The sequence below is a fragment of the Rhineura floridana genome, chromosome 14 (assembly GCF_030035675.1).
Source record: "Rhineura floridana isolate rRhiFlo1 chromosome 14, rRhiFlo1.hap2, whole genome shotgun sequence".
In the NCBI taxonomy this organism is placed as follows: Eukaryota; Metazoa; Chordata; class Lepidosauria; order Squamata; family Rhineuridae; genus Rhineura; species Rhineura floridana.
Window position 1 is genome coordinate 32,141,540 of NC_084493.1, and position 23,140 is coordinate 32,164,679.

The 23,140-nt window shown below is 42.3% G+C and overlaps 1 protein-coding gene across 6 annotated transcripts in view; it reads right to left on the bottom strand.

The window, feature by feature from the left end:
• THSD4 (thrombospondin type 1 domain containing 4) overlaps positions 1–23,140 on the bottom strand; it is a 699,350-nt gene that overhangs the window by 239,412 nt on the left and 436,798 nt on the right. Inside the window, exon 1 of one of the 6 annotated variants that reach the window (XM_061595169.1) lies at positions 15,568–15,758. The exons of the other annotated variants lie outside the window; for them this stretch is intronic. Within the exon in view, the coding sequence (XP_061451153.1) occupies positions 15,568–15,639 (72 nt within the window). The 5' untranslated portion in view covers positions 15,640–15,758. Of the gene's footprint in view, positions 1–15,567; positions 15,759–23,140 lie in introns of those variants that run through there. 6 annotated transcript variants of the gene reach the window in all.

Consider the following 23,140-nt stretch of genomic DNA (forward strand, 5'->3'; position numbering starts at 1 on the left):
AGAGTGCTTTTGTGCTCATAGCCTGCTTGCAGGATTCCCACAAGTATCTGGTCAACTACTGTGAGAATAGAATGTTGGACTAGATGGGACTTTGATCAGATTCAGTAGGGCTCTTCTTCTTAGATGGGCACATTTTCAAAAGGACACCTCAGAATGTGAGATTACATTGTAAAGCCTCTCCCTGAGGATGCCACTGCACTCCAGAATAACATGAGTACCAACTCGTGGTCAGTTTATTGCAAACCTGGACGATGACTACTATTTTTCTTTCTTTTCTTTCCCCAGCTCCCAGTTGCCTTAAGGGGAATGTCCAGAACAATCAGAAAGGTCTTCATTGCATCAGCCAACTCTACGTAATCAACATTACACAGCTCAGAATAATCTCACAAATGAAGTTACAACTTGTGAGTCTGAAACAAAACTGATGTATCCTGTCATAAGTAATTTACCAACCCCTCGCTGGATGGTCACTTTGTAGTGGTGAGTGGGCTTGTGTGTTCCAATGAACCCTATGAGCGATGCCGTTGGGAGTCATGTACTCCCAGGAGGGTCACCCATGGCGGTAAGGTCAAGAGAGAGGAACCAGACAAAGAACGATCCAAGAAAGTCCTCAAAGGTAGAACAGGCGGAGGATAACAATGTGTATATTACAACGGCTGTGAAGACGGATGAAGGCTGCAGCAGATAAAAGACTTCCAATCGTCGTGGTATCCATGTCATTGGATCAAAGCCTTTTTCTGTCAAGATTGTGTGTTGATCGTTGTGCACTGATCTTCCACATAAAACAAATTCACGCACAGGCGTCTTCCAACCAAACCAAACCAAACCAAAAGTCCCATGGTGATCAGCGAATGGCGACGGGGCAGGACTGTGAAATCCGGAAGCCCCTAGTCATGGACCGGCACATGGGCGATGGATACAGACTCAGTCATCCTGGCTCAAGGACCGAGGCAGTTGAGTAGTTCAGCAGCTATATCCATGACTGAGCAGTCCTATTCAGGATCCACTCTGCTCACCCCGTATGGGGAGGGGGCTAGAAAAGGTGCCCTAAACATAGTCTGTCTCATGTCTCTCCCTGACTGGATTATCGCATCCAGTGGGGTCACCACATAATGGTTGCAAAAGACAATTGAACTTTGGAACATGGAATATACAGACATTGCTGGACAATACAGATAGTGAATGTCCTGAACACAGGACTGCCATCATTGCAAGGGAGTTGCAACATTTTAATATTGACATAGCAGCACTCCAAGAAACTCGAAGAGCAGGAGAAGGACAACTGAAGGAAGAAAAAGTCCTTCTTCTGGAAAGGACTGCCTGAACAAGAACGACAAATACACAGAGTAGGCTTTGCTATTAAAAATAATCTTGTGAAGCTCTTGTTAGAAGTTCCTATTGGCATTAATGAACGACTCTCAACTCTCCAGTTAAAACTCACCAAAAACCAGCAGGCAACTATTCTAAGTGCTTATGCACCAACATTAGATGCTGATGAGGACATCAAGAAAAATGTTTATACCCAGCTGGACACCATCTTATCAGAGATACCTAAGGAGGATAAAATTATCCTCTTCAGTGATTTCAATGCAAGAGTTGGGCATGATTCTGATTTATGGCCAGAAACCATTGGGAAAAAAGGAGTTGGCAATAGCAACCTCAATGGCATTCTACTTCTGACTAAATGTGCAGAGCATAATCTTGTTATCACAAACACACTCTTTCACCAGAAAAATAAATTTAAAACATCATGGAAGCACCCTCGGTCAAAACACTGGCATCTCCTGGATTATGTAATTGTCCATGCCAGGGATAGTTGTGATGTACTCCTCACTAGGGCCATGACGAGTGCTGATGACTGCTGGACAGATCACCGATTAATTCTATCCACTATGGCCATTAATATTGTTCCTCAATGTAGGCTTCAAGGAAAAAAGCCATCATCCATGCCCTTCAAGATCCTATTAAGTGAGCCTGCTTTCAAACAACTCTCAAGAAACATCTACCGATGGAACTCCCTGAAAATGTCGAGGAACTCTGGGTTAAACTGAAGACATCCATTGTTGCAGCATGTGAACAAACTATTGGATACCAAACAAAGAAATATCAGAATTGGTTTGATGAGAATGATAGTGAGATTGAACATATTATTGACAAAAAAAGGAAAGCCTTCCAGATATGGCAAAAAGACATTGTGCTGCTAAGAAAAAAATCTATGCCAGTGCAAAGGCTGAGGTCCAAAGAAGAACTAAAGAACTTAAGAATGCCTGGTGGATGAAGAAAGCTCAAGAAATCCAGCATTTTGCAGATGCTCATGATGCACGGGGCTTTTTTAATGACACAAAGGCCATCTACGGACCAACAAATTATGGTACAAATCCCTTACATTCAATGGATGGTACCAAACTTCTTAAGGATAAAGAGTCTATTGCACTGCGCTGGAAAGAGCATTACCAGACCTCCTTAATCGTAACTCTATTGTGGCTGGTGAGGTCTTCTTGCAAATTCCACAACAACAAACCAGAGACGAGCTTGCAGTATCCCCTAATTTGGATGAAGTCAGTAAAGCCATCAATCAAATGAAGAACAACAAATGAAGAACAACAAAGCTAGTGGACCTGATGGGATCCCTGCTGAAGTCTTTAAAGAAGGTGGGCCTGAACTTACACAACAACTTCATAAGCTCATCAAAAACATCTGGATGAGGGAGGAGATCCTGGAAGACTTTAGGGATGCCATAATTATCACCCTTTTAAAGAAGGGTGATAGAACAGATTGTGGGAACTATTGAGGTATCTGTGTTCTTGCTACCACAGGTAAAATCCTTGCAAAGATCCTCGCAAATCGCCTCCGATCTATCTCAGAGGATGTCCTCCCTGAATCTCAAAATGGTTTCCGTCCTTCCAGGGAGACAGTGGACATGATCTTCACTGCACAACAGCTTGAAGAAAAATGCAGGGAGCAGAATCGACCTTTATATATGGCGTTTATTGATCTGACTAAGGCCTTTGATACTGTGAATCGAACTGCTCTCTGGACTATCCTTCTGAAAACTGGATGCCCTGATAAATTTGTGAATATTTTTTGACTCCTTCATGACAACATGACAGCAACAATTTTGGATAACAATGGCTTTCAGAGCAATCCATTCAGAGTCGGATCAAGTGTAAACCAGGGATGTGTCATTGCTCCTACCTTATTTGCTATCTTCATTGCTATGGTTCTACACCTTATTGAGGGGAAACTTCCTACTGGTGTAGAAATCATATATCGAACAGATGGAAAGCTTTTTAATCTCAGTAGGCTGAAAGCAAAAAGTAAGGTAGTGTCAATCTCTGTCGTAGAACTTCAATATGCCGATGACAATGTAGTCTCTGCACATTCAGAGAAAGATCTTCAAACTATCCTAAACGTCTTTGTAGAAGCATATGTTCACCGCCCAGACAGCTATTGCTAGTCGGGCGGTATATAAGTTTTAAAAATAAATAAAATAAAATAAATATGGAAAGCTTGGGCTCTCACTTAATATTAAAATAACCAAAGTGCTTCATCAACAGATGCGAACTAGTCCCTCTGCAGCACCATCAATCCAGCTTAATGGTGTGACACTGGAGAATGTCGATCACTTCCCCTATCTTGGCAGTCATCTCTCTGAAAAAGCTGACATCGATGCTGAAATTCAACATCGTCTGAGCTCTGCAAGTGCCGCATTCTCCTGAATGAAGCGTAGAGTGTTCGAGGATCAGGATATTCACAAGGAGGCCAAAATGCTTATTTACAAAGCCATTGTACTACCACCCTTACTGTACGCCTGTGAAACATAGACCATTTATAAACACCACTCTCAACTTCTTGAAAGATTCCACCAACGCTGCCTCCGGGAAATTCTGCAAATTACTTGGGAAGACAGGTGGACTAATGTTAGCGTTTGGGAAGAAGCAAAGACTACCAGTATTGAAACAATGATCCTTCAACATCAACTTTGCTGGACTGGCCATGTTGTTTGAATGCCTGATCACCATCTTCCAAAGCAGCTACTTTACTCCCAAGCATAGAAAACGGAATATCGGTGGACAGCAAAAGAGGTTTAAAGTTGTTGTTAAAGCAAATCTAAAAAAATGTAACATGAGCATCGAGAACTGGGAAGTCTCGGCCCATGAATGTCCAAAATGGAGGTCGGCTATTATCAAAGGCGCTATGGACTTCAAAGAAGCACAAATACAGGGTGAATGGGACAAACGAGCTAACTGGCACGTCAAACAAATCCTCATCACGACCATCTTCCATCTGGAAACCTATGTCTTCACTATGGAGGGCTGTGTGGATCCAGAATTGGCTTCCACAGTCACTTACGGACCCACCGTTAAAGACCTTATCTTGGAAGACAATCTTACTCGGCCACAAGTGATCACTAATGAATGAATGGAATTTACCAAATGGCGAGTTTACATAGTGGAATGGCATACATGACGGGAGACAGCACTGACAGGATAATGTCAGAGCCGGCCTGGGCCTAGGGAGTGGCTAGACCCAAATCCACAATAGGTTCTTCACACCCAGGGCCCCTGAGGTCAGGTGCTAGAGGCTGAGGGCTTGAGCTGTAGCATGACCTACAGCATGCTGAGGAGACTGGTCTGGGGGCACCTATGGAAATGCAGGAGCTCAGTATGACAGGCCCCATACCACGCTGGCAAACAGCATGCATAGTCATGCCCCAAGGAGCGTCCAAACATGCAGGTAGGTGAGATATACATACACCAGAAATCAGCAGCACACAGTGCAACAGCATTTTATTAGGATTAACTAATAGTCATGGAATACTAAGTTGGCAAAAGGGTAGGGTAGCAGTTAGCATGCTGAATTTTGGCTGGGGAGACCTGTGCTTAAATCCATGAAGTTCACCATGGGCCAGTCACTATGTGAGCCCAGCCTACCTATGAAAGGGAACATGTGCCATGCTAGATCTGCCCTTTAACAGCACCATCCCCCAAGCTTACAATGCTAGCAAATATCATTTATGTAGATGGCATCTTGGGATATGTGGGCTCCAGCATTTGCCCAACCATGCCATGTGTTGATGCCAGACTGAGACAACATGTGGTTTTATGTGAGTGCCTATAATATGCTTTCAAGCAACCATCAGAAATGGGTCACTTGGTCAGGGGATGGAATCATCCAAACCAGAATTTAATTAAGATATAATTATGGTAAACACAAATTCACTCATCATATCATTTGAAAATACTTGATATACTTGCTTCAGATTAGGCAACAGAATATAAAATAAATTATGTACATGCCATTCTTAATGGGAGATTTGCTACTTAGCTGAGGTACCATTTCTTAGTCATGTTGGAAATATGATAAGGTGGAGTGCTTGCAGCTTAAAAATATATATCTTTAAGTACACATCATTTGCATGAGCAAAAAGGACCTTATTGGGATATGTGACAGCCTGCAGATTTGTCAAAAAGGAGTTGATGCATGCTTTATAAAATCCTGCACCAAAATGAACAATCAGTGGCTGTGCACAGTAAGTCTTTTCATGCTGTTTACTGGTGCTGTGCTTCATGCCTATCAACATTTCATAGATACAGATGGAGGCACACTTGTAAATCCCCCCAGAGGCCACTGGTGGCTCCATGTCAGTGTGGCAGTGAAATCCACTCCATGTTTTAGTCTAAATTTTCAAGGAACTGTCCAAGATGCTTCCTAATTTTCAAGGAGCTGTCCAAGGTGCTTCCCATCTAAGAGCATCAGCAGCTCAATGGTTTTCACATGAAAAAAGATCTTTTGCAGACATGAGAAGGAAAGCTTTCACCTCCATGCACAAAAAAGTCTATGCAGAGACTGGGGGCACTATAGTTCAGTGACAGAGCAGATGCTTTACATTCAGAGGGTTCCAGGTTCCATCCCTGGCACTTCCAGTTAAACAGGACCCCAAAACAGGAGGTGATGGGCAAAATCACTGCCAGAGATCCTGGACAGCTGCTGCCAATCAAGAGTAGATAACACTGGCTTAGACGGTCTGACTCAGCACAAGGCAGCTTCCGACATTCCAGTCAGTAGCAATAGCATGTGAGTGATGATGATGGGGAAATCTACGCACAGCATTTTGCATGTGTCATCCATGACCACGTCCAGTGATTAATGGTGAAATGATGGGGATATAAGAAATCTGTGGTTGTGATGCACTATTCAAACCAGAAGTCTTCAAACCAAGAGCAGGAATCCCCTCAAATCTCTGTAGCCCTGTTATTCTGCGACATAAATCTTTCAGCAGCATTTAATCATGTGTCATCTGCAACCACATCCAGCTGTTTCATTACCAAATAACCCACAGCAACCAGGCATAAAGCATTCTTTTAAACAAACAGTTCCACTAAATTTCCCAGCTATGGTTATGACCCCAAATGGACCAGGGTGAGTGTGTGTGGGGATTGCAGAAGCTCAATCGTTGATATATAAACTTCTGTGTATGTAAGCAGTCAGTAGGCAGGTTCCAGAGCAATCATACAATTAAGCAGCAATTGCAGTTACCATGCCTGTCTTCCAGCTACAATTATCAATCAACAACTATGAGACAGGTTGGTTTACCATGCATCACATAGATCACTAACAGCGGTTATAACCATTGTGGTGTGCTGCATGAACAGTATGGCATACCACCAGTGGTAATGCAAAAACACACTACACATTGAAATCATTGCCACGGTAGTATGTATATTTAGCATATCATGTCAGTGTTGCTTATGCAAGAGCTTCTTTATGGCTGAAAGGCTTATTTTTCTCCACTGGAAAATGAAGGATCCCCCAGATAGACAAGATTGCCCCCATCAATCATGTACTTTAGCTGCATGAGAGAAGACTACTGTAACGCGCTCTACGTGGGGCTGCCTTTGAAGACTGTTCGGAAACTTAAACTGGTACAAAGAGCTGCAGCCAGAGAATTAACAGGGGCTGGTTACAGGGAACATACAACTCCCTTGTTACAACAGCTCCACTGGCTGCCAGTTTGTTTCTGGTCACAATTCAAAGTGCTGGTTTTGACCTTTAAAGCCCTATATGGCCCAGGTCCAGGCTATCTGTCAGACCGTATCTCCCTGTACGAGCCTGCCCGGGCCCTGAGATCTTCAGGAGAGGCCCTTCTCTCAGTCCCAACACCCTCGCAAGTGCGATTGGTCAGGACGCAAGATAGGGCCTTCTCGGTGGCTGCTCCTAAGTTCTGGAACTCCCTTCCTAGGGAGGCACAAATGGCCCCCTCCTTGCCATCCTTCCGTCGGCAAATAAAGACTTTTTTATTCCGACAGGCTTTTGGGATAGAAGGTGTTTAGGATTGGGCTTTACAAGGCTTGTTTTAATGTTTTATATTATTATCTGTATTATTTTAAATTGTTTTTAGATTTTTAAGTGCCTTTTATGGTTTTTAGGTTGTGCATAGTTTAATTGCATTTTAACTGTATGTTTTTCTATGTTTTTAACTACACGTAGTTTTATTTGTAAGCCGCCCTGAGTTCCAGTTTGGAAAAAGGGCGGGGTAAAAATAAAGTTTCAATTCAATTCAAGTTAGCAAATACCAAGCACACATGGGAAAGTGGGAACATTTAATCAAATATGTCTCCTCTTTTAGAATGTATCGCTGTTCTTCCTACGTCAGGATGGATGTCTTTCTATGAAATCACGCTTTGTTGAAATAAACAACCGGGTGGCAAGCCATTACTTAATTAAGGTTTAAACTGCTGTAAGAATAGATTATAGGCTGTTAAAATTAATGCAAATAGACTGAATGAAAATAAATTACAGCAGTTTAGTTTTAGAGAGAGAGCAAAGCAAACTTCAAGTATTAATGCTGATGTACCACTTCTAGATATGTGGTACAAGGAGTAATAATGAGTACCTCTGATTATTACTCACTATCATCTTATTTGGATACATCATGCAGATTGAGAAAGCTGTCCTTTGCATGTCTATTCAGCAGTAAAGGACGGAAGTACAAGAAATTGGGGGGGGGGGAGTCAATTCGGTTCACATGTAGAAGTGAATCTACCTAATTCACACTTTCCAAAACAGTATGTGAACCAAAACACAGCTATCCTTTGTAATTTACTCTTCTCCATATTTTGCATTTTTCTCTAGCCAAGAAATGTGTCCATACTGGGGCAAAGTGTATTTTAAAATGCATATATTAGTGAAAATAACATACAAAATGCATTATATAAGGGACAATTGCTACGCAAATGCTTATTTTAGGCAAAATAAATGTGTTTTAGGAGAATTTTGCACAAAATTCTGATGAACTTTCATGAGGACTTTAAAAATAACAATCGCAAACTGATGTGGAAAGGTGGGGAAGTGATGAGTGGAAAAATGAGAAACCGAGAGAAACCAAACTCGTAGATTTGCCCATCCCTAGGAAGTCCTTTAAAAAAAAAAATCTGTACTGATTTCTTTAAAAATAAAAAAGACTTCACTTAAAATATTTATAACAGGGAATAGCTGTCAGGTCCACATTAGGAAGCCTCCCCAGCTTCACACCTGTAAAGTACAGCTGAGGATGGCATGGTGTTTTCAGGAACTGGAGGCACCCAGGGAGGCTGCAGAATGCAGACCAACTGAGAGAGATTTGTGGAATGAAAGAAGATGATGATGATGATGATGAAGAGTCATAAATCCCTTTTGGCACCTCAAAAATAATATAAATGCAAACAAAGACCCCACAGCCCATCCATGAGAATTTCACTAAAAAATTATCTTCCCATTGATAATTTTCTAATGCTATTTCTTTTCTCATTCATTGATGGAGAATGGTTAAAAAATGTGGAAGAATTTTTCAGCACAATGCTACTTTGTTCAACCCTTTCTCTCTTAGGAGCCCTGGGCAGAGTACAGACAAAATTAAATCATGCAAAATAGCAGGGTTGTGCATTGTGTATTCCCATCTTTTAATTAAAATGTACACCCTGAATAACAATGTGATCAGGCACATTCTTTCCTATTGGTGAGTCAGACTGCACCATTAACAAGGTGTCTCTAAACATATCAGCGAGTCCCCAATCTTCCGAGTGTCTCTCCCTTTTCTTTTCTGAGAAATAAAACCAAGCTGACTGAGGAAACACCCAGAGTTCAAAACAGAAGAGGGGAAGGGAGGGGGTGGAGAGATCTTTCATTTTGACAGATAGGTTCTAGCTTTTAATCACAGTGAATTATTTTCCTGGTGCACTCTAATCACCAGTGATGGGGCAGGCAGAAACATGTTGAAGTAAACACATGGGTCATCCTTATCCTCCAAGTTTTGGTTGTGACAGAAGGGCATAAGCAATGGAGTTAGACAAACCAGGAACTGGCATTTTTATTTTACCTAGGATATCCCATTAGAGCAATATTATTTCATCAGGTAGCCTTATTCTTATGATGGGGGAGAGGCATGGGGGGCATCAGCCAGAGTACTCTGTACTGTACAAGTTTTGTCCCCTCCCGAAATTCACTGAGGTGTCCACACATCTCATGCATTTTGATGGAAAAGATTGGAAGAGAATACGCTTGTCTCAGTTGTACTCCAGAGTAGAGATTGGTGAGAGTTTTGATTCAGTTAGCATTTCAAGCCAAATCTATCAAATTCACACTTTCCAAAACACTATGAGAATTGAAATTCGCACTTGTTTGAATTTTGTGGTGCAGTTCGCCAAGCAAACAATGTTTACAAAATTGCATATATTAGGGGAAAGAGTGCATTAAAATGAATATAATAGCAAAAATAACATGCAAAAATGCATTATATGAGAAATGACTCTCAAAAATATGTACATTAGCGCAAACTGTCTACAAAGATTATTAGGAGAAATTCACACTAAAATGCTGGAAAAATTAATAAGGATTTAAAAATATATATTGCAAATTGCTGCAGAAACGTGGAGGGCTGAATTTAAGATTGGAAAAATGAGCAACTGAGAGAACCTAAATTGACAGATCTTTCCATCCCTACTCCAGATATGGTTTTATCACCAGAGTTCCAGATTGTGTTTGGACAGGCCTCATGGTCAAGATCAACACTTATGCCTGGAGCTGAAACCACAACCCTCCCCTAGGATGAGCTTTCTTGGCACTCTGTGCTTTGTGTATCTCAGGCCATCTCTCTTTCACCCAAGCAACCTTGCTTAAAAATTCCCTATTGCAATTAAATTCCATGATCCACAAGTGTCCTGCTCCACAGCCCAGTGAGCATTGCCAGTAATCCAGCTATCGCCTTAGGGAGACACGAGAGAGAGAGAGAGAGAGAGAGAGAGAGAGAGAGAGAGAGAGAGAGAGAGAGAGAGAGAGAGAGAGAGAGAGAGAGAGACCTTACACTAACAGCACAAAGCTCTGTACAGTTTACTCAGCAGACAATGAACATGCACAGCCAGGCCCATTTCCAGATGGGCTTCTGGTGGAAAGATGCAGAATAATTCCATTAACACACTTGTCTCTCCCAGACAGAGCTGCGCATACTCAGAGGAATAATATGCAAAAAGAATGCTATGCATAGTGATACACCAAAATAATTATTAAGCCAACCTGCTAAAAGGGTGATGATAGTGAGATTTTGTATTGAAATGCTAGGCCAGATTTTGACAAGAACTTTCGAACTTTTAATTAAAACATTTTCTGAGGCTTGAAAGCCATTTGTATGCCTCAATATTTCCCACAGTATCTGACAGCTTCATGAAAAGCATTTCCAGATGGATACAGGAGAAAAATCACAAGTGTCCCCTTTTTATCTTTCTTTTTGTAAAGAGGTGTTTGGACATGATGTGCAAGATGATTTCCACCATGAATTCCAAATGTGAATACATAGGAGCCTAGGAAGCTGCCTTATATCAAGTCAGACCATTGGTCTATCTAGCTCAGTATTGCCTACACTGACTGACAGTAGCTCTCCAGAATTTCAGACAGAGTTCTCTGCGAGCCATACCTGCAGATGCCGGGGATTGAACTTGGGACCTTCTGCACGCAAGGCAGATGTTCTACCACTAGGCTACAGCCCTTCCTGTAGCTCTCAACAGGGCTTGGGGAAAATATTTTAAATTCCTACACACATCAATATAACATTCCAAGGTATAATTTGTGCACAGGGATGAACAACTGTTTCAGATTCTGGGGAAATCATTTGGGTACCTAGTAGGGATGGAAAGATCTGTCCGTTTCTCATTTTTCCAATCTGAAATTCAGTTCTCCGCATTTCTGCAGCAAATTGCTATATTTGTTTTTTAAAAAGAATCCTCATGAAAATTCTCAAGCATTTTAGTGTGAATTTCTTCTAATAAATATTTTTGTAGGCAGTTTTGACTAATGTACGCATTTTTGCAAGCAATTTCTCATCATATAATGCATTTTGTATGCTATTTTCACTCATATATTCATTTTTACGCACACTTCGCTCTTACATATACATTTTTGTAAGCACTGGTTGGTTGGTGAACTGCAATGCCACATTTGAGTAAGTGTGAATTTCGAAGGATGGCTGCATTTCAGTACTCATATTGTTTCAGAAAGTGCAATTTGACAGATTTGGCTTGAAATGAGAACTGAATCCAATTTTTCACCCATTTCTAGTGCCTGGGCAGCACTGCAGCTGGGATTGGTCAGCCTGGCTCGTTCAGTCTGCATGTATCTAATTTTCATTTCCCAGGCTTAGGTGAGGATCAGAAAGCAATTTATAGTCAGATTATGCGCTTCTTCAAATTGTGTGATATAGTTTCATTTCAAACGAGTACAAAAATGCATGTTTTGTGAAGGAAATGGAAAAAAGTGTGCATACTTTTGAGAGGAAATCTGTATTTTATGGAAAGTGTATAAAAATGCATACAACTTGAATTAGTTTAATGTGTGTTTTAAAAATTTGCAGAAAACAGGATGGAACGAGATTAAGACTCAATGGATGTGGAACTCATACAAAACAGAAACAGGCTGATCCATCTATTCTTACATAATACAGGGTTAGTTTGTTGAGATTTATTTTCTGTCTTCTTCAGATAACTTTCTTACTTCTCTTGTGACCTGCAGAGTACCAACGTCTTGCGTCTTTCTGCCCATCTGGCCCCCAAGACTCTCCCCAGGCTACACCATCTATTCCCCAGACTGCATCCTCCTCTGTGCCTCCTTGAGTGCTTTTGCCTGGCTAGGATGTGGACTTTGGATGAAGGACGGAGGGGTGTGTGTATGTGTGTGTGAGAGAGAGAGAAACTGTCTCTGTCTGTGTGTGGAAACCTATAGCTTTTGAATGGCTGGAATGTGGTCTATTGTACAAAGATCAGAGCCACACCCATTACTCCACCCACGTGTGCTTCTGGCCATAGCCACCACTAGCATGTGGTTGGCAAAAGGTTTCCCATGAGGAAATGTGGCCCTCAAGCTGAAAACGATTCCCAACCTTCTGTCTAGCTATGTTGGCTTATGACTTTTAATGATTGCAAGGCAATTTGGCTGAAAGGAGCAGTAACCATTCATAGCTAGATCAGCAAAAAACAGAACATAAACCAGCCCCTGTGGCGGCTCCATGTCACTGGGGCAGTGGAATCCACTCTGGGTGTTAGTCTGAACTTTCAAGAGGTGCTTCCTGGACAGCTCCTTGAAAGTTTGGATTAAAACCCAAAGCAGATTCCACTGCCCCACTGACACGGAGCCACCAGCTGCCAGTGACCCTACCACTGTCCTCAACCTTAATACAGGAAGGAAGTGGCGGGAAGACACCCCTGTTGCTGATGCTAGTGGTGCCATCAGGGCAGGACTTTGGGGCAGATGCCCAGGGCCCCACGCAGCAGTAGGAGCAGGAAGCCGCCCTGCAAGACTGAAGATATGTACATTACCAATTAAAGAGGAGAGCATAAAAACATTTGATGTAAGTTAAGTTATACATATTAGTATCTAAAGAGCCCTCCCCCCCATTGCACAGCAAGGCTTCCTCACTTATCCTACCCCAGCCAGCCAACTAGGTGCGACTGGCTGACTGGGTTGGGTGAAAGATCCAGTCCAGTCCAAGCTGGCTCAGTTGCCTCAACAATGAGGCCATGCTCCCTCTTGTCTAGCAAAGCAGTGTGTCCCCCCCCCCCGTTTCAGAGATAATAAAACAGCCTGTTTTCACATTCTGTGTGCTTTTGAGCGCTGAGCTTAATGGACTGGGAAAAGTCTAAAGCATGTGACAGCCAGTTTACAGTGTGAAAACATTCCATGGTGCAACTCCTCCTGCAGCAATTCATTTCCAGGTAAGAACACAGGGTCTGCTGTAATGGCTAATGAGGGCAGCTGGCAGCCAAACCCTCCGCTGCCGTTCTGGATTTGAGCTTCATATGGTTTTCTCAAGACCACATGTGCACTCCGTGGTGACAGAAATACTTTCCATATGAGCAGCCACAGTCTCTCTAGCCAGGGCAAGGAAAGTCTAGCAGGGGGGAGGCTATAGCTAAGTGATGGAGCACATGCTGTGCATGCAAAGCCCCTGGCACCTCCTGGTGGTGCTGGGAAAGCCCCCCATCTGAAACCCTGGAGAGATGCTGCAGTCACTCTATGCAATCATGAGGTATGCAGACCAATGGGCTGACCCGGTAAAAGGCAACTTCTTACGTGCATATGTCAGTCTTATTTGATTCTTTATAGGCACTAGTCATCACAGTAGAAATCACACCTACATTCTTATGGGATAGACTCTAGTTCAGTGACAGAGCATTGGCTTTTCATGCAGAAGGTCCCAGGTTCAATTGCTGCCCCATCCCTAAATGAGATGTTGCCGAGAGTCTTATATCTGGGCTTGCAATGCCCTCCTCAAATATGAGGGGAGCATCACTATTCTTCTTTGGCTCCTTTGCCCAAATTTAAGCAGGATTTCCCCTCCAAGCTAAAGAAGAATTCTTCACCTTTCTTCCCTCCTAGCCTGCCTTCATAGCCATTCTCTGACACCCCACTGACAACTTCTGGTGCCTCACTGGGGGAGGGCCGTAGCTCAGCGGCAGAGCATCTGCCTTGCATGCAGAAGGTCCCAGGTTCAATCCCCGGCACCTCCAGGCTGGAGAACCCAACCCAAAACCCTGGAGAGCCACTGCCAGTCAGTGTAGACAATTCTGAGCTAGATAGACCAAAGCTCTGACTCCTTATAAAGACAGATTCCTGTGTCCAAGTCCATCTACACTTCTATTTGCTTCAGTAAAAACCAACACAAAATTAAATGAACTTTACAAACAAACATAGGGCAAGGGGCAGCCGCCTGGCACAGTGAACATCAATGTACTCAAAATTAATTCAGACTCCACTCCAAGGAGCTCTGTGCATTTATTTAATTACATCAGCCAAGGCATTTCCCTACCCAGAGTGACTTCCAAACAAAGCTCTGGTTTCAGAAATTGCTGAACGGATTCATCCCCCATCTCTTCCAAAGACACATGCACACAGTATATTGCTAGGAGTGAAAGTGATCTGCAGCATCAAGCCAGCTGCTAGAGGCACAGATGTAAAGCTCAGCTCACTCCAGCAACAGGGAAAGTAGTTGAGAGTAGCCTATAAAGCTATGCTGGAAATGTCTGACAAGAGTAACAAAAGGCTTAGCTGGCACTTTCTATTTAATTCTTCTGCATACAGGAAGACTTCTATCCATTGATCTTTATAAGCAGACATAAATATGTATTGAAATTGGTTGGAACAGAAGTTAATGGAAAGGGCAAATGCAATCAGCATATTTATGGCAGTCTTTCAAATAATTAAACTGTTTTATGAGGTGTGTGGCTTTCCAAATCTGTTTCAGTCCATATAATGGATCTCTGAGATTTTTGGTTCAACTACGTAGGAGGGCACAGCTGATCTCCAACATTTCTCATAGAAAGCTTAGATCTAAAGCACACAGAGATGAGACCTATTGGTTTCAAAGGAACTTGCCTTCAACTAAACACACTCACAGCATGTCTACTCCAAAGAAAGTCCCACTGAATACAATGGGATTTACTCCCAGGTAAGAATGCACAGGATTACAACCTTTGTATTAAATGGCACAGACTGAGAATCCAACTTCATATACTCCTTTCAATATGCTTGTAACCAAACACATTCTAAATAAAACCACAGACATGCATTCCAAAACAGGCAGTTTTCACTATTCCTGTGCTAGTTAATCCTTCTCAAAACATGTGAACTGGACATGCTCATAACTAGAAGAGCTGGGACATTCCCAAAACCAGACGACAAAAAATAGCAAACTTCCATCACACACTTCTTCCTACAGAATTCTCTAAAATACACAGCCCCACCCACAGATGTCTAATACTGCAGTGTGTAATAAACAGACCAGCATTTAAAGCAATTTCTTCAAGTTCTCCTGGCATGCACAACATATTCATCTCATTTCACAGAAAACACAACGCATCGACTCGTCAAACAAACCAGGCGAACTACCATTTCAGTAGCTACTTCTGTTCCTTCTGTTGCACCAACAGTATTTGGCGAACCCACTGCACAGAACAACCTCCCATCTTTTGACAGGTAGAGATAGGGCAGAGGAGCAAAAACAATGTGGGGATGATTTCTGACAAGGTGTTATCCTCAGCTTACCTCTTCCTCAGGTCTTGCTAGATTCACGGCTTGAAAGTGGAGCAATATTAATAACAGGTAGCTGAAAAACATGATTACCCAACCTGACAACCCTCCTAGAGGTGGGATCCCTTTTGCCAAGTGCTAACAGCTAACAGATGGACTGGTCTCTCCAAAGTATCACAGTCCTGGGCTGTTGCTCAATGCATGTCTCTCTCCTCTGCCTCACTCACTATGCCTAACTACTGGGAGCTTCTGCGCTCAGCCACTCTGCTCTGAAGACAACTGGTAAGCTGATCTTTGCATATAATGACTTCTCCCTGCTTGGGGAGGGGGCAATGAGCTAAGGAAAGAGGTGTGTGAGAGTGCGTGTGTGTGTCTATTAAGAAAAGAAGGGGAGGGACCAGAAAATGGGCAACAAGAAGTCCGGCATCTGCTCTGATTTATAAAACTTTAAGAAGCTACAGCAACTTTTTCTACACAAGGAATTTTGCCAGTGCCTTATTAACTTAGGCATGCATGGCTGGAGGACTGGGGGCTGAAGGTACCTCTGGACAATTAAACAGTACAAGTTTTTAAAGCTGCTGCTGCTGCTCTAACTACACACACACCAGTGTTTCTAGGAAATAATTGAGTTATGGAGACAGAGTCAAACAACGGTGGCAACTCCATAGTTTACAAATACCTCAAAAAACATAGCATTTCTGCAGTAAAACCTAACCCTGCAAAATACCTACTTGAGTCAGAAGAACACAAGAAGAGCCTCCTGGATCAGGCCAGTGGCCCATCTAGTCCAGCATCCTGTTCTCACAGTGGCCAACCAGGTGCCTGGGGGAAGCCTGCAATAGCTATGTCTCCCAAGCAGACTGCTTAAGAGGGTTGGGAACTAGCAATTCCTGTATAAAATCTGGCCCAGCTGCCACCTATCTCCTCAATCGCCAACCCCAGAATAAAAAGATAGGTGAGGAACTGGAACTTGGCAATAGATAATTTGGGGAATGGAGGGAGGAATAGGTTGCAACTAAGGATGGAAAGATCTGTCAGTTCTTTCTGTTTCTTGTTTTTCCCATCTAAAATTTAGTGTTACACATTTTTATATGTTATTTCCACTAATATATGCATTTTTGTAAACACTGTTTGGGGAACTGCACTGCAAAATTCAGATATGTGCACATTTTGAAGGATAGATGTTTCTCATGCTCTGCCCCAAAGACCTGTACATCTTCTGAGCAGTACTGCAATTGTTTATTTTGCACAAGTTTGTGTTCCGTTTTGTCATTCACCAATGCAGGAATATACATATTTTCAATATAAGTTCAGTTTCAAAGTTATTTATTTATTGAATTTATATCCCACCCTTCCTCGCAAAGGAATCCAGGGTGGCAAACACATCAACAAAACAATTTAACAACAAAAGAAAAGCATTCTAAAAACACTTGAAAACATTCTAAAACACAGTTACAGCTAAAAACATTCATTCATCCAGTGATCTCCAGGTTGCCAGGAACAGTTCTCTTCAGCCATCAAATGCCTGAGTAAGCAGGAATGTTTTCAAATTCCTCCTGAAAGTCATTAGTGATGGAGACAGACGCACCACACCGGGGAGGGCATTCCACAAATGGGGAGCAACCACTGAAAAGGCCTGTGATGTCTCAGCACCAACTGGGCAGCTCCTGATGGTAGCATCACCAACAAGGCCAAGGATCATAGGGTTCAAGATGGTTGATACTGGGGAAAATGATATTTTAGATACTTGAGTCACAAACCATTTAGGGCTTTATACTCTAGTACTAATACCTTGAATTGAGTCTGGTAGCTCACTGGCAGCCAGTGCAGCACTTTCAGGCCGGTTGATACATGGTCTCATCAGGCTGCTCCACTTACCAACCTAGGAGCCATATTCTGCCTAGCTGCAGCCTCCAGACTGTCCTTGAGGGCAGCTCCACATACAGTACATTACAGTAGTTCAGACAGGAAGTCACCAGAGCATGGACACCTTAGGCCAGGCTATCCCAATCCAAGAACAACTGGTGAATCACCCTCAGCTGGGCATAAGCACTCCTAGCCATAGAAGCCACTTGGGACTCCAGTGACAAGTTGGAATGCAAAAGTACTTCCAGATGAAGCAAAAACAGCAAGGAGCCTTCCGGCATCTTAAAAACAAAGTTAATGAACTGGCTAATGGTCCACAAATCCATCTATAGCTGCAATCCTGGCCATGTCTACTCAGAAGTAAGTTCCACTGAAATCAGTGGGACTCACTTCCAAATAAGTGGGGTTAGGATTTCACAATTCAGTGCAACGTTGTCATCCTATCTTATTTCTCTGATCAGGGAGTACAGTTTAGCTATAAGTCAAGATCATTGCAGATGTTTTGTCTGCGTCATTTTTGAATAATTTCTTATTTTCATCTGCAATGCATTAGAGTGAACTTTTGAGGGCAGATTCTTACCTTTGGTCTCTGAAGGTCTGTTGGCACATTACAGTGCATCCACCTAGAAGTGACTTGATATGCGTATATACCCTGATGTGTGAGCAATCCTGCCATAGGAAGAGACATAGAAAGGTGGGGGCTTGTGTCTTCAATGCAAAAGATGCATGATCAAGTTACTGCATTTATGCTTGTCTGCCTTACAACCAGAGATGGGGGGGGGGTTCAAATCAGTTTGCATTTAAAGGCAACCCCGCCTCATTTGCACTTCCTGAAACAATACACAAACAGAAACACAACCATCCTTTGAAATTCACACTTCTCCATATTTTGCAATGCAGTTCTCCAGCCAAGTAATGCATACAGCCAATATATTGGGGATAAAATGTGCATAGCAATATGTATATTAGGCAAAATTGCAAATAAACATGCATATGTTAGGATACATTTGCACTAAAATGCTGATGAATTTTCATGAGGACTTTTTTTTTTAATGCAAACTGATGTGGAAATGTAGAGAACTGAAGTTAAGTGTGGAATCTGAGAACCCATGAGAAACTGAAATGGATAGATTTGCCATCCCTAATGGAAATGGGGGGGGGGGACTCCACAAACCCTTCCCCCCACACACACACACTAACAATTACAGGTTCTTAAAATACTTTTCAAAATAACTGAAACCAGGTAGGAAAACCACTTTGGGATGTTTGTTCTAAAGAACACTTTACCATGTGTGTGCCTATGGCTGCTTTCACATGGCACTTTATTTTCCATTATTCTGACGATTTCTTACCTGGTAATTTGCGCATTATGTTTGACCTTTCACACAATGTACAAGCTAAGTTCTGGGATTCTAGTGGCATATAGTGCAAGTTTAGCACTAATTTTCATGATAAATAAAACCAGAAATAATCTGTTTGCAAACTTGGGAACCCAGAACATTGTGGGAGGGAGTTTGTTAGCTGTAGCCATTCACGTGACAGGCATCCGAGCATGCAGTGTATTCTCGCCCTTTAGGTGCACTTTTTTTTGCCTGACAAAAATTGTACCAGTATTCCGGCGTAGGTACGGGTAGTAGCAGCATTTCCCACCCACCCCCTGTGTCTATACAACTAATATATATATCTTAGTTGTATATATGTCAGATGCCAAAGGAAGAGTTGAATGGCGACAGGATGAGATCTTAGTCCTTCTACACAGTGGGGAACTACAATGTGCATGTGTATAATGGGTAAGGGACAAAAACATGATTTTCATTGCAGCCGTGTGAAAGACAGTTGCGCAAAATGCCAGTATATCTACAGTAGAAAAATCTACTGTTCCTTAACGCAACAGGTACTGCAGTGTGAAAGGAATTTTAGAAATCAGGACACAAGTGCTACCTTTTTAATCCTTTAAACTAATACAATAAGCTCCATGTCTGAAAGCAGCCTACGTCTGTGTGAGAAAAAATTCTGCCCTGGGTCTTCATCTCTGCTACACAGGACCACACTGCAGCAGATGGCCAAGGGGAGCTCCACAGGGTCTCCCTGGATACGAACTAGTGCTTACCCTTATCTCTTCCTCCTGCACAGACAGCTTTGAGGAATAATATTTCTCCTTAACTTTGGGAGCCTAAAATGCTGTGACCCCATAGTTCATACTACTGTTGTTTTCTAAGTAAACTGGTCTACTTTAGGAAATAGTGTCATCCTTTCACACCTTTTCTGACTAACTTCCAACTTTGTTTGTATTTGTGTGTGAGTTTGTTTAGAACACAAATTGGTTTATAATCACTGAATAATGTAAATGAGTGAATTGCCTTATTACGTTTGAGATAATCCTCCACGTTCTCCTGTTACGGATTCTCTTCCAGAAACAGGAAATCATTACGGAAATCCTTTTAATCTTTGTACGATATGCACAAATTCTCCCCCATTTGCCCCATTGCTTAATTGGATCTAGCCAATTTATTGTGTCCCCACTCCAGACTCTGTCTTATTCTCTGTCCCACCCTCTGAGTTCTCAAACTTTTTTCCCCATGGACCACTTGGAAATTGCTGAGGGTCTTGGAGGACCACTTAAATGATTTTTCTGCCTCTTGTAGCAATTCTAATGTGCTATGCTAGATGCTGTAAGATTTTTAATTGTATTTTTCGTGCTTCTTTTGTTTCCTATATTTTGTTGTATTACAATTTGAATTCTGTAGAATTTAAATTGTATGTGTCCTTCACAGACACACCATGGACCACCTGAATGAAGCTTGCGGACCACTGGTGGTCCACGGGCCACAGTTTGGGAAGTCCTGTTCTACAGTATAAATTTAATTCACAGCATTAGGCCTGTGGACAAAAGTATTCTTCCTCTGAGAAAGAGGCTTTAGTTTTTCTGCCTCATTCTCACTGCACTAACATTTCTTTAGAATTTAGGGAGGTGTGGGGTTTTGAAGCTACATTTTCATTGTGAGATGGCAAAGGAGTGTGTATGTGTGTTTGTTTTTATTTCCAGGAAGCATTTCTTCAGCCTCTCTGGCTGCCTGAACTTGTTGATATGCATCCTCCCTGGCTGTCCACACTTCCTGATCTGAAAAAGGCCCATGGGAGGAGTTACCTCACAATATCTTCTCCTGGGCTAGACAGAAGCATGGTCAACTGGGAAGGCTGCAGAGTGCAGGGCACTGGTGAGATGATTTGTGGGATGAAAGAAAGGACACACACAAATACCCCCCAGCCACCTTAAAAGGTAAGCATGGCAAAAACCCTGTAGCCACACACCCCCATGAGAATTTCACCATTTTTTCTGCCCCCTTTGAAAATTTCAAAATATAATTTCTTTTCTCATTAATTGATGGAGAATGGTCAGGAAAAAATTTATTTGGGAGAAACTTTCAGACAGCACAGGAATGGATGGCTCCATGTGATGGAGATTGTGGACTTTCTGCTGATCCACATACCTCCCACTCCACATATCCACTTGTTGAAAGAGGTACATGACATGATGGGCAACACTGTCAACACCTGAATGCCCCCCACAGACTGGGCCAGCCCAAGATAGTTTGGTGCCTGAAGCGAAGCAAGGAAATGGTTCCCCTCTCAAGTCAAGGTGCTTAGTACTCACAGCTGGCCAAGTTATTTTTGGCACCTGCAACAGAAAATTCCACATGTACCTCTCCCTGGGAGAAAAAAAATACAATAGTAATACATAAAATCATAGTATAGTAGATTTGGAAGGGGCCTATAAGGCCATCAAGTCCAACCCCCCTACTCAATGCAGGAATCCATATTAAAGCATACTCTTGAATTCCTCCAGTATTGGAGAGCCCACCACCTCCTTAAGTAATTGGTTCCATTGTCATACTGCTCTAACAGTTAGAAAGTTTTTCCTGATGGTCAACTGAAATGTGGCTTCCTGTAACTTGAGCCCATGAGTCCATGTCCTGTACTCTGGAACAATCAAGAAGAGATCCTAGCCCTCCTTTATGCGACAACCTTTCAAGCACTTGAAGAGTGCTATCATATATCTCCTCAGTCTTCTCTTCTCAAGGCTAATCAGTCTCTCCTCATTGATTAAATAGTTAATTTGCTGCCCTTGCATAGCACCCCAAATTAGCTGCCTGAAATGGCCACCTCATTCTGCCTTAGGGATGGGCAAGAAATTTGGCTCATTTGCATTTCAAGCCGAATCTGTCAAATTCACCCTTTCCAAAACCATATGAGAACTGAAACATAGCCATCCTTCAAAATGCACACTTATTTGACTTTTGCAATGCAGTTCGCCAATCAAACAATGTTTACAAAAATGCACATGTTAAGGGAAAGGGAAAGTGTGCAAAAATGAATATATGAGTGAATGTAACATATGAAAAAATGCATTGTACGATGAGGAATTGCTTGCAAAAATGTGTACATTAGTCAAAACTGGAGAAATTCACACTTAAATGCTGGAGAATTTTTATGAGGATCTTTTTAAAAACAAAAGCAGGCAGATTGCTGTAGAAATGTGGAGAACTGAATTTAAGACTGGAAAAAACAAGAAGCTGAGAGAACCTAAATTGGCAGATCTTTCCACCCCTACTCTGCCTAATGGTAGGGCAAGCGCTACCTACAAGCAGCAAGCAATTAATAGGAGTGCGGAAGATGAAATACTGGATGCAATGCAATACAAACCAGGTTGGTGTGAGGGAGAGAATTGGCAGCAGGCACATGCCCTGACTCCCGCATGATGTGTAGCTAGGTTCTGAGGTAGAGAGGTAGAGGAGAGAGTCATCAGTATGCAGATGGAATTAAGAAGCATAATATTTTATGAGGTCACTGAAAGTCACCATGTACAATAGACTCCTGAGGAACCCCAACAGAACAGAAGATACATATTGGTGTGGGTTTTTTAAAAAATCATCTCCTCTGGTGCTTATTAGCACAGTTGAAACAAACGACACTGTGGTTCAAAAGCTGAACATTTTTAACCTGTGTTTTGTAGTTTTGTATTTCATTAACATCCCGCCCGCTTTGGCAAAATAGTCAGGTGTGGACAACAGTCCCAAGAATGTGTGTGTGTGAGAGAGAGAGAAAGAGGGGGGGTCATGGGCTTTCCCTGTCTCAGCCCAATCAGGTTTCAGTTTACTTCAGGAAATCCAAGGGTGAGTAGCTTAGCAAATGGATTACTGATGCTCTTAAAAATAAAGGATGCATATGTTTAAGTGCTTTCTTGGATCTAGGGCCAGTTGAAGACCTAAGACTTCTTCCCTTCAAGATGAATTCCCAAGTATTCCCCATACACAAAGCCTCATACTCCATAACATATCATGGTTATGTCACTGTCCCAGACTAATTTTCTTGACCTTTCTGCTCTGCAGATTTTTGTTATCCATCCAGTTTACAAACACACCACCGCTGGCTACTGACATTTCCTGGAAGTGATGTCCCTTCTGTGCTATGCAGCGGCACCAAAATGTCTGATGTGGATGGCTGCTTAGCCCAACTTGCCTCTTTAAAATTTCCTACCCCATTCCATTTGGCTTGACCATAGATGAAATTCCCACTTAATTAACTTATGAATGAGGCCGTGTTCACACTGAGGTGGTCAATCCATGCCTGGGCTGTAACCCTGTAGACTTCAGGTGGGGGATCAAAACAATGAATGTTCCCCCATATCAGGGTTAGAGAAATCTTTTTTTCAGACTGAGGG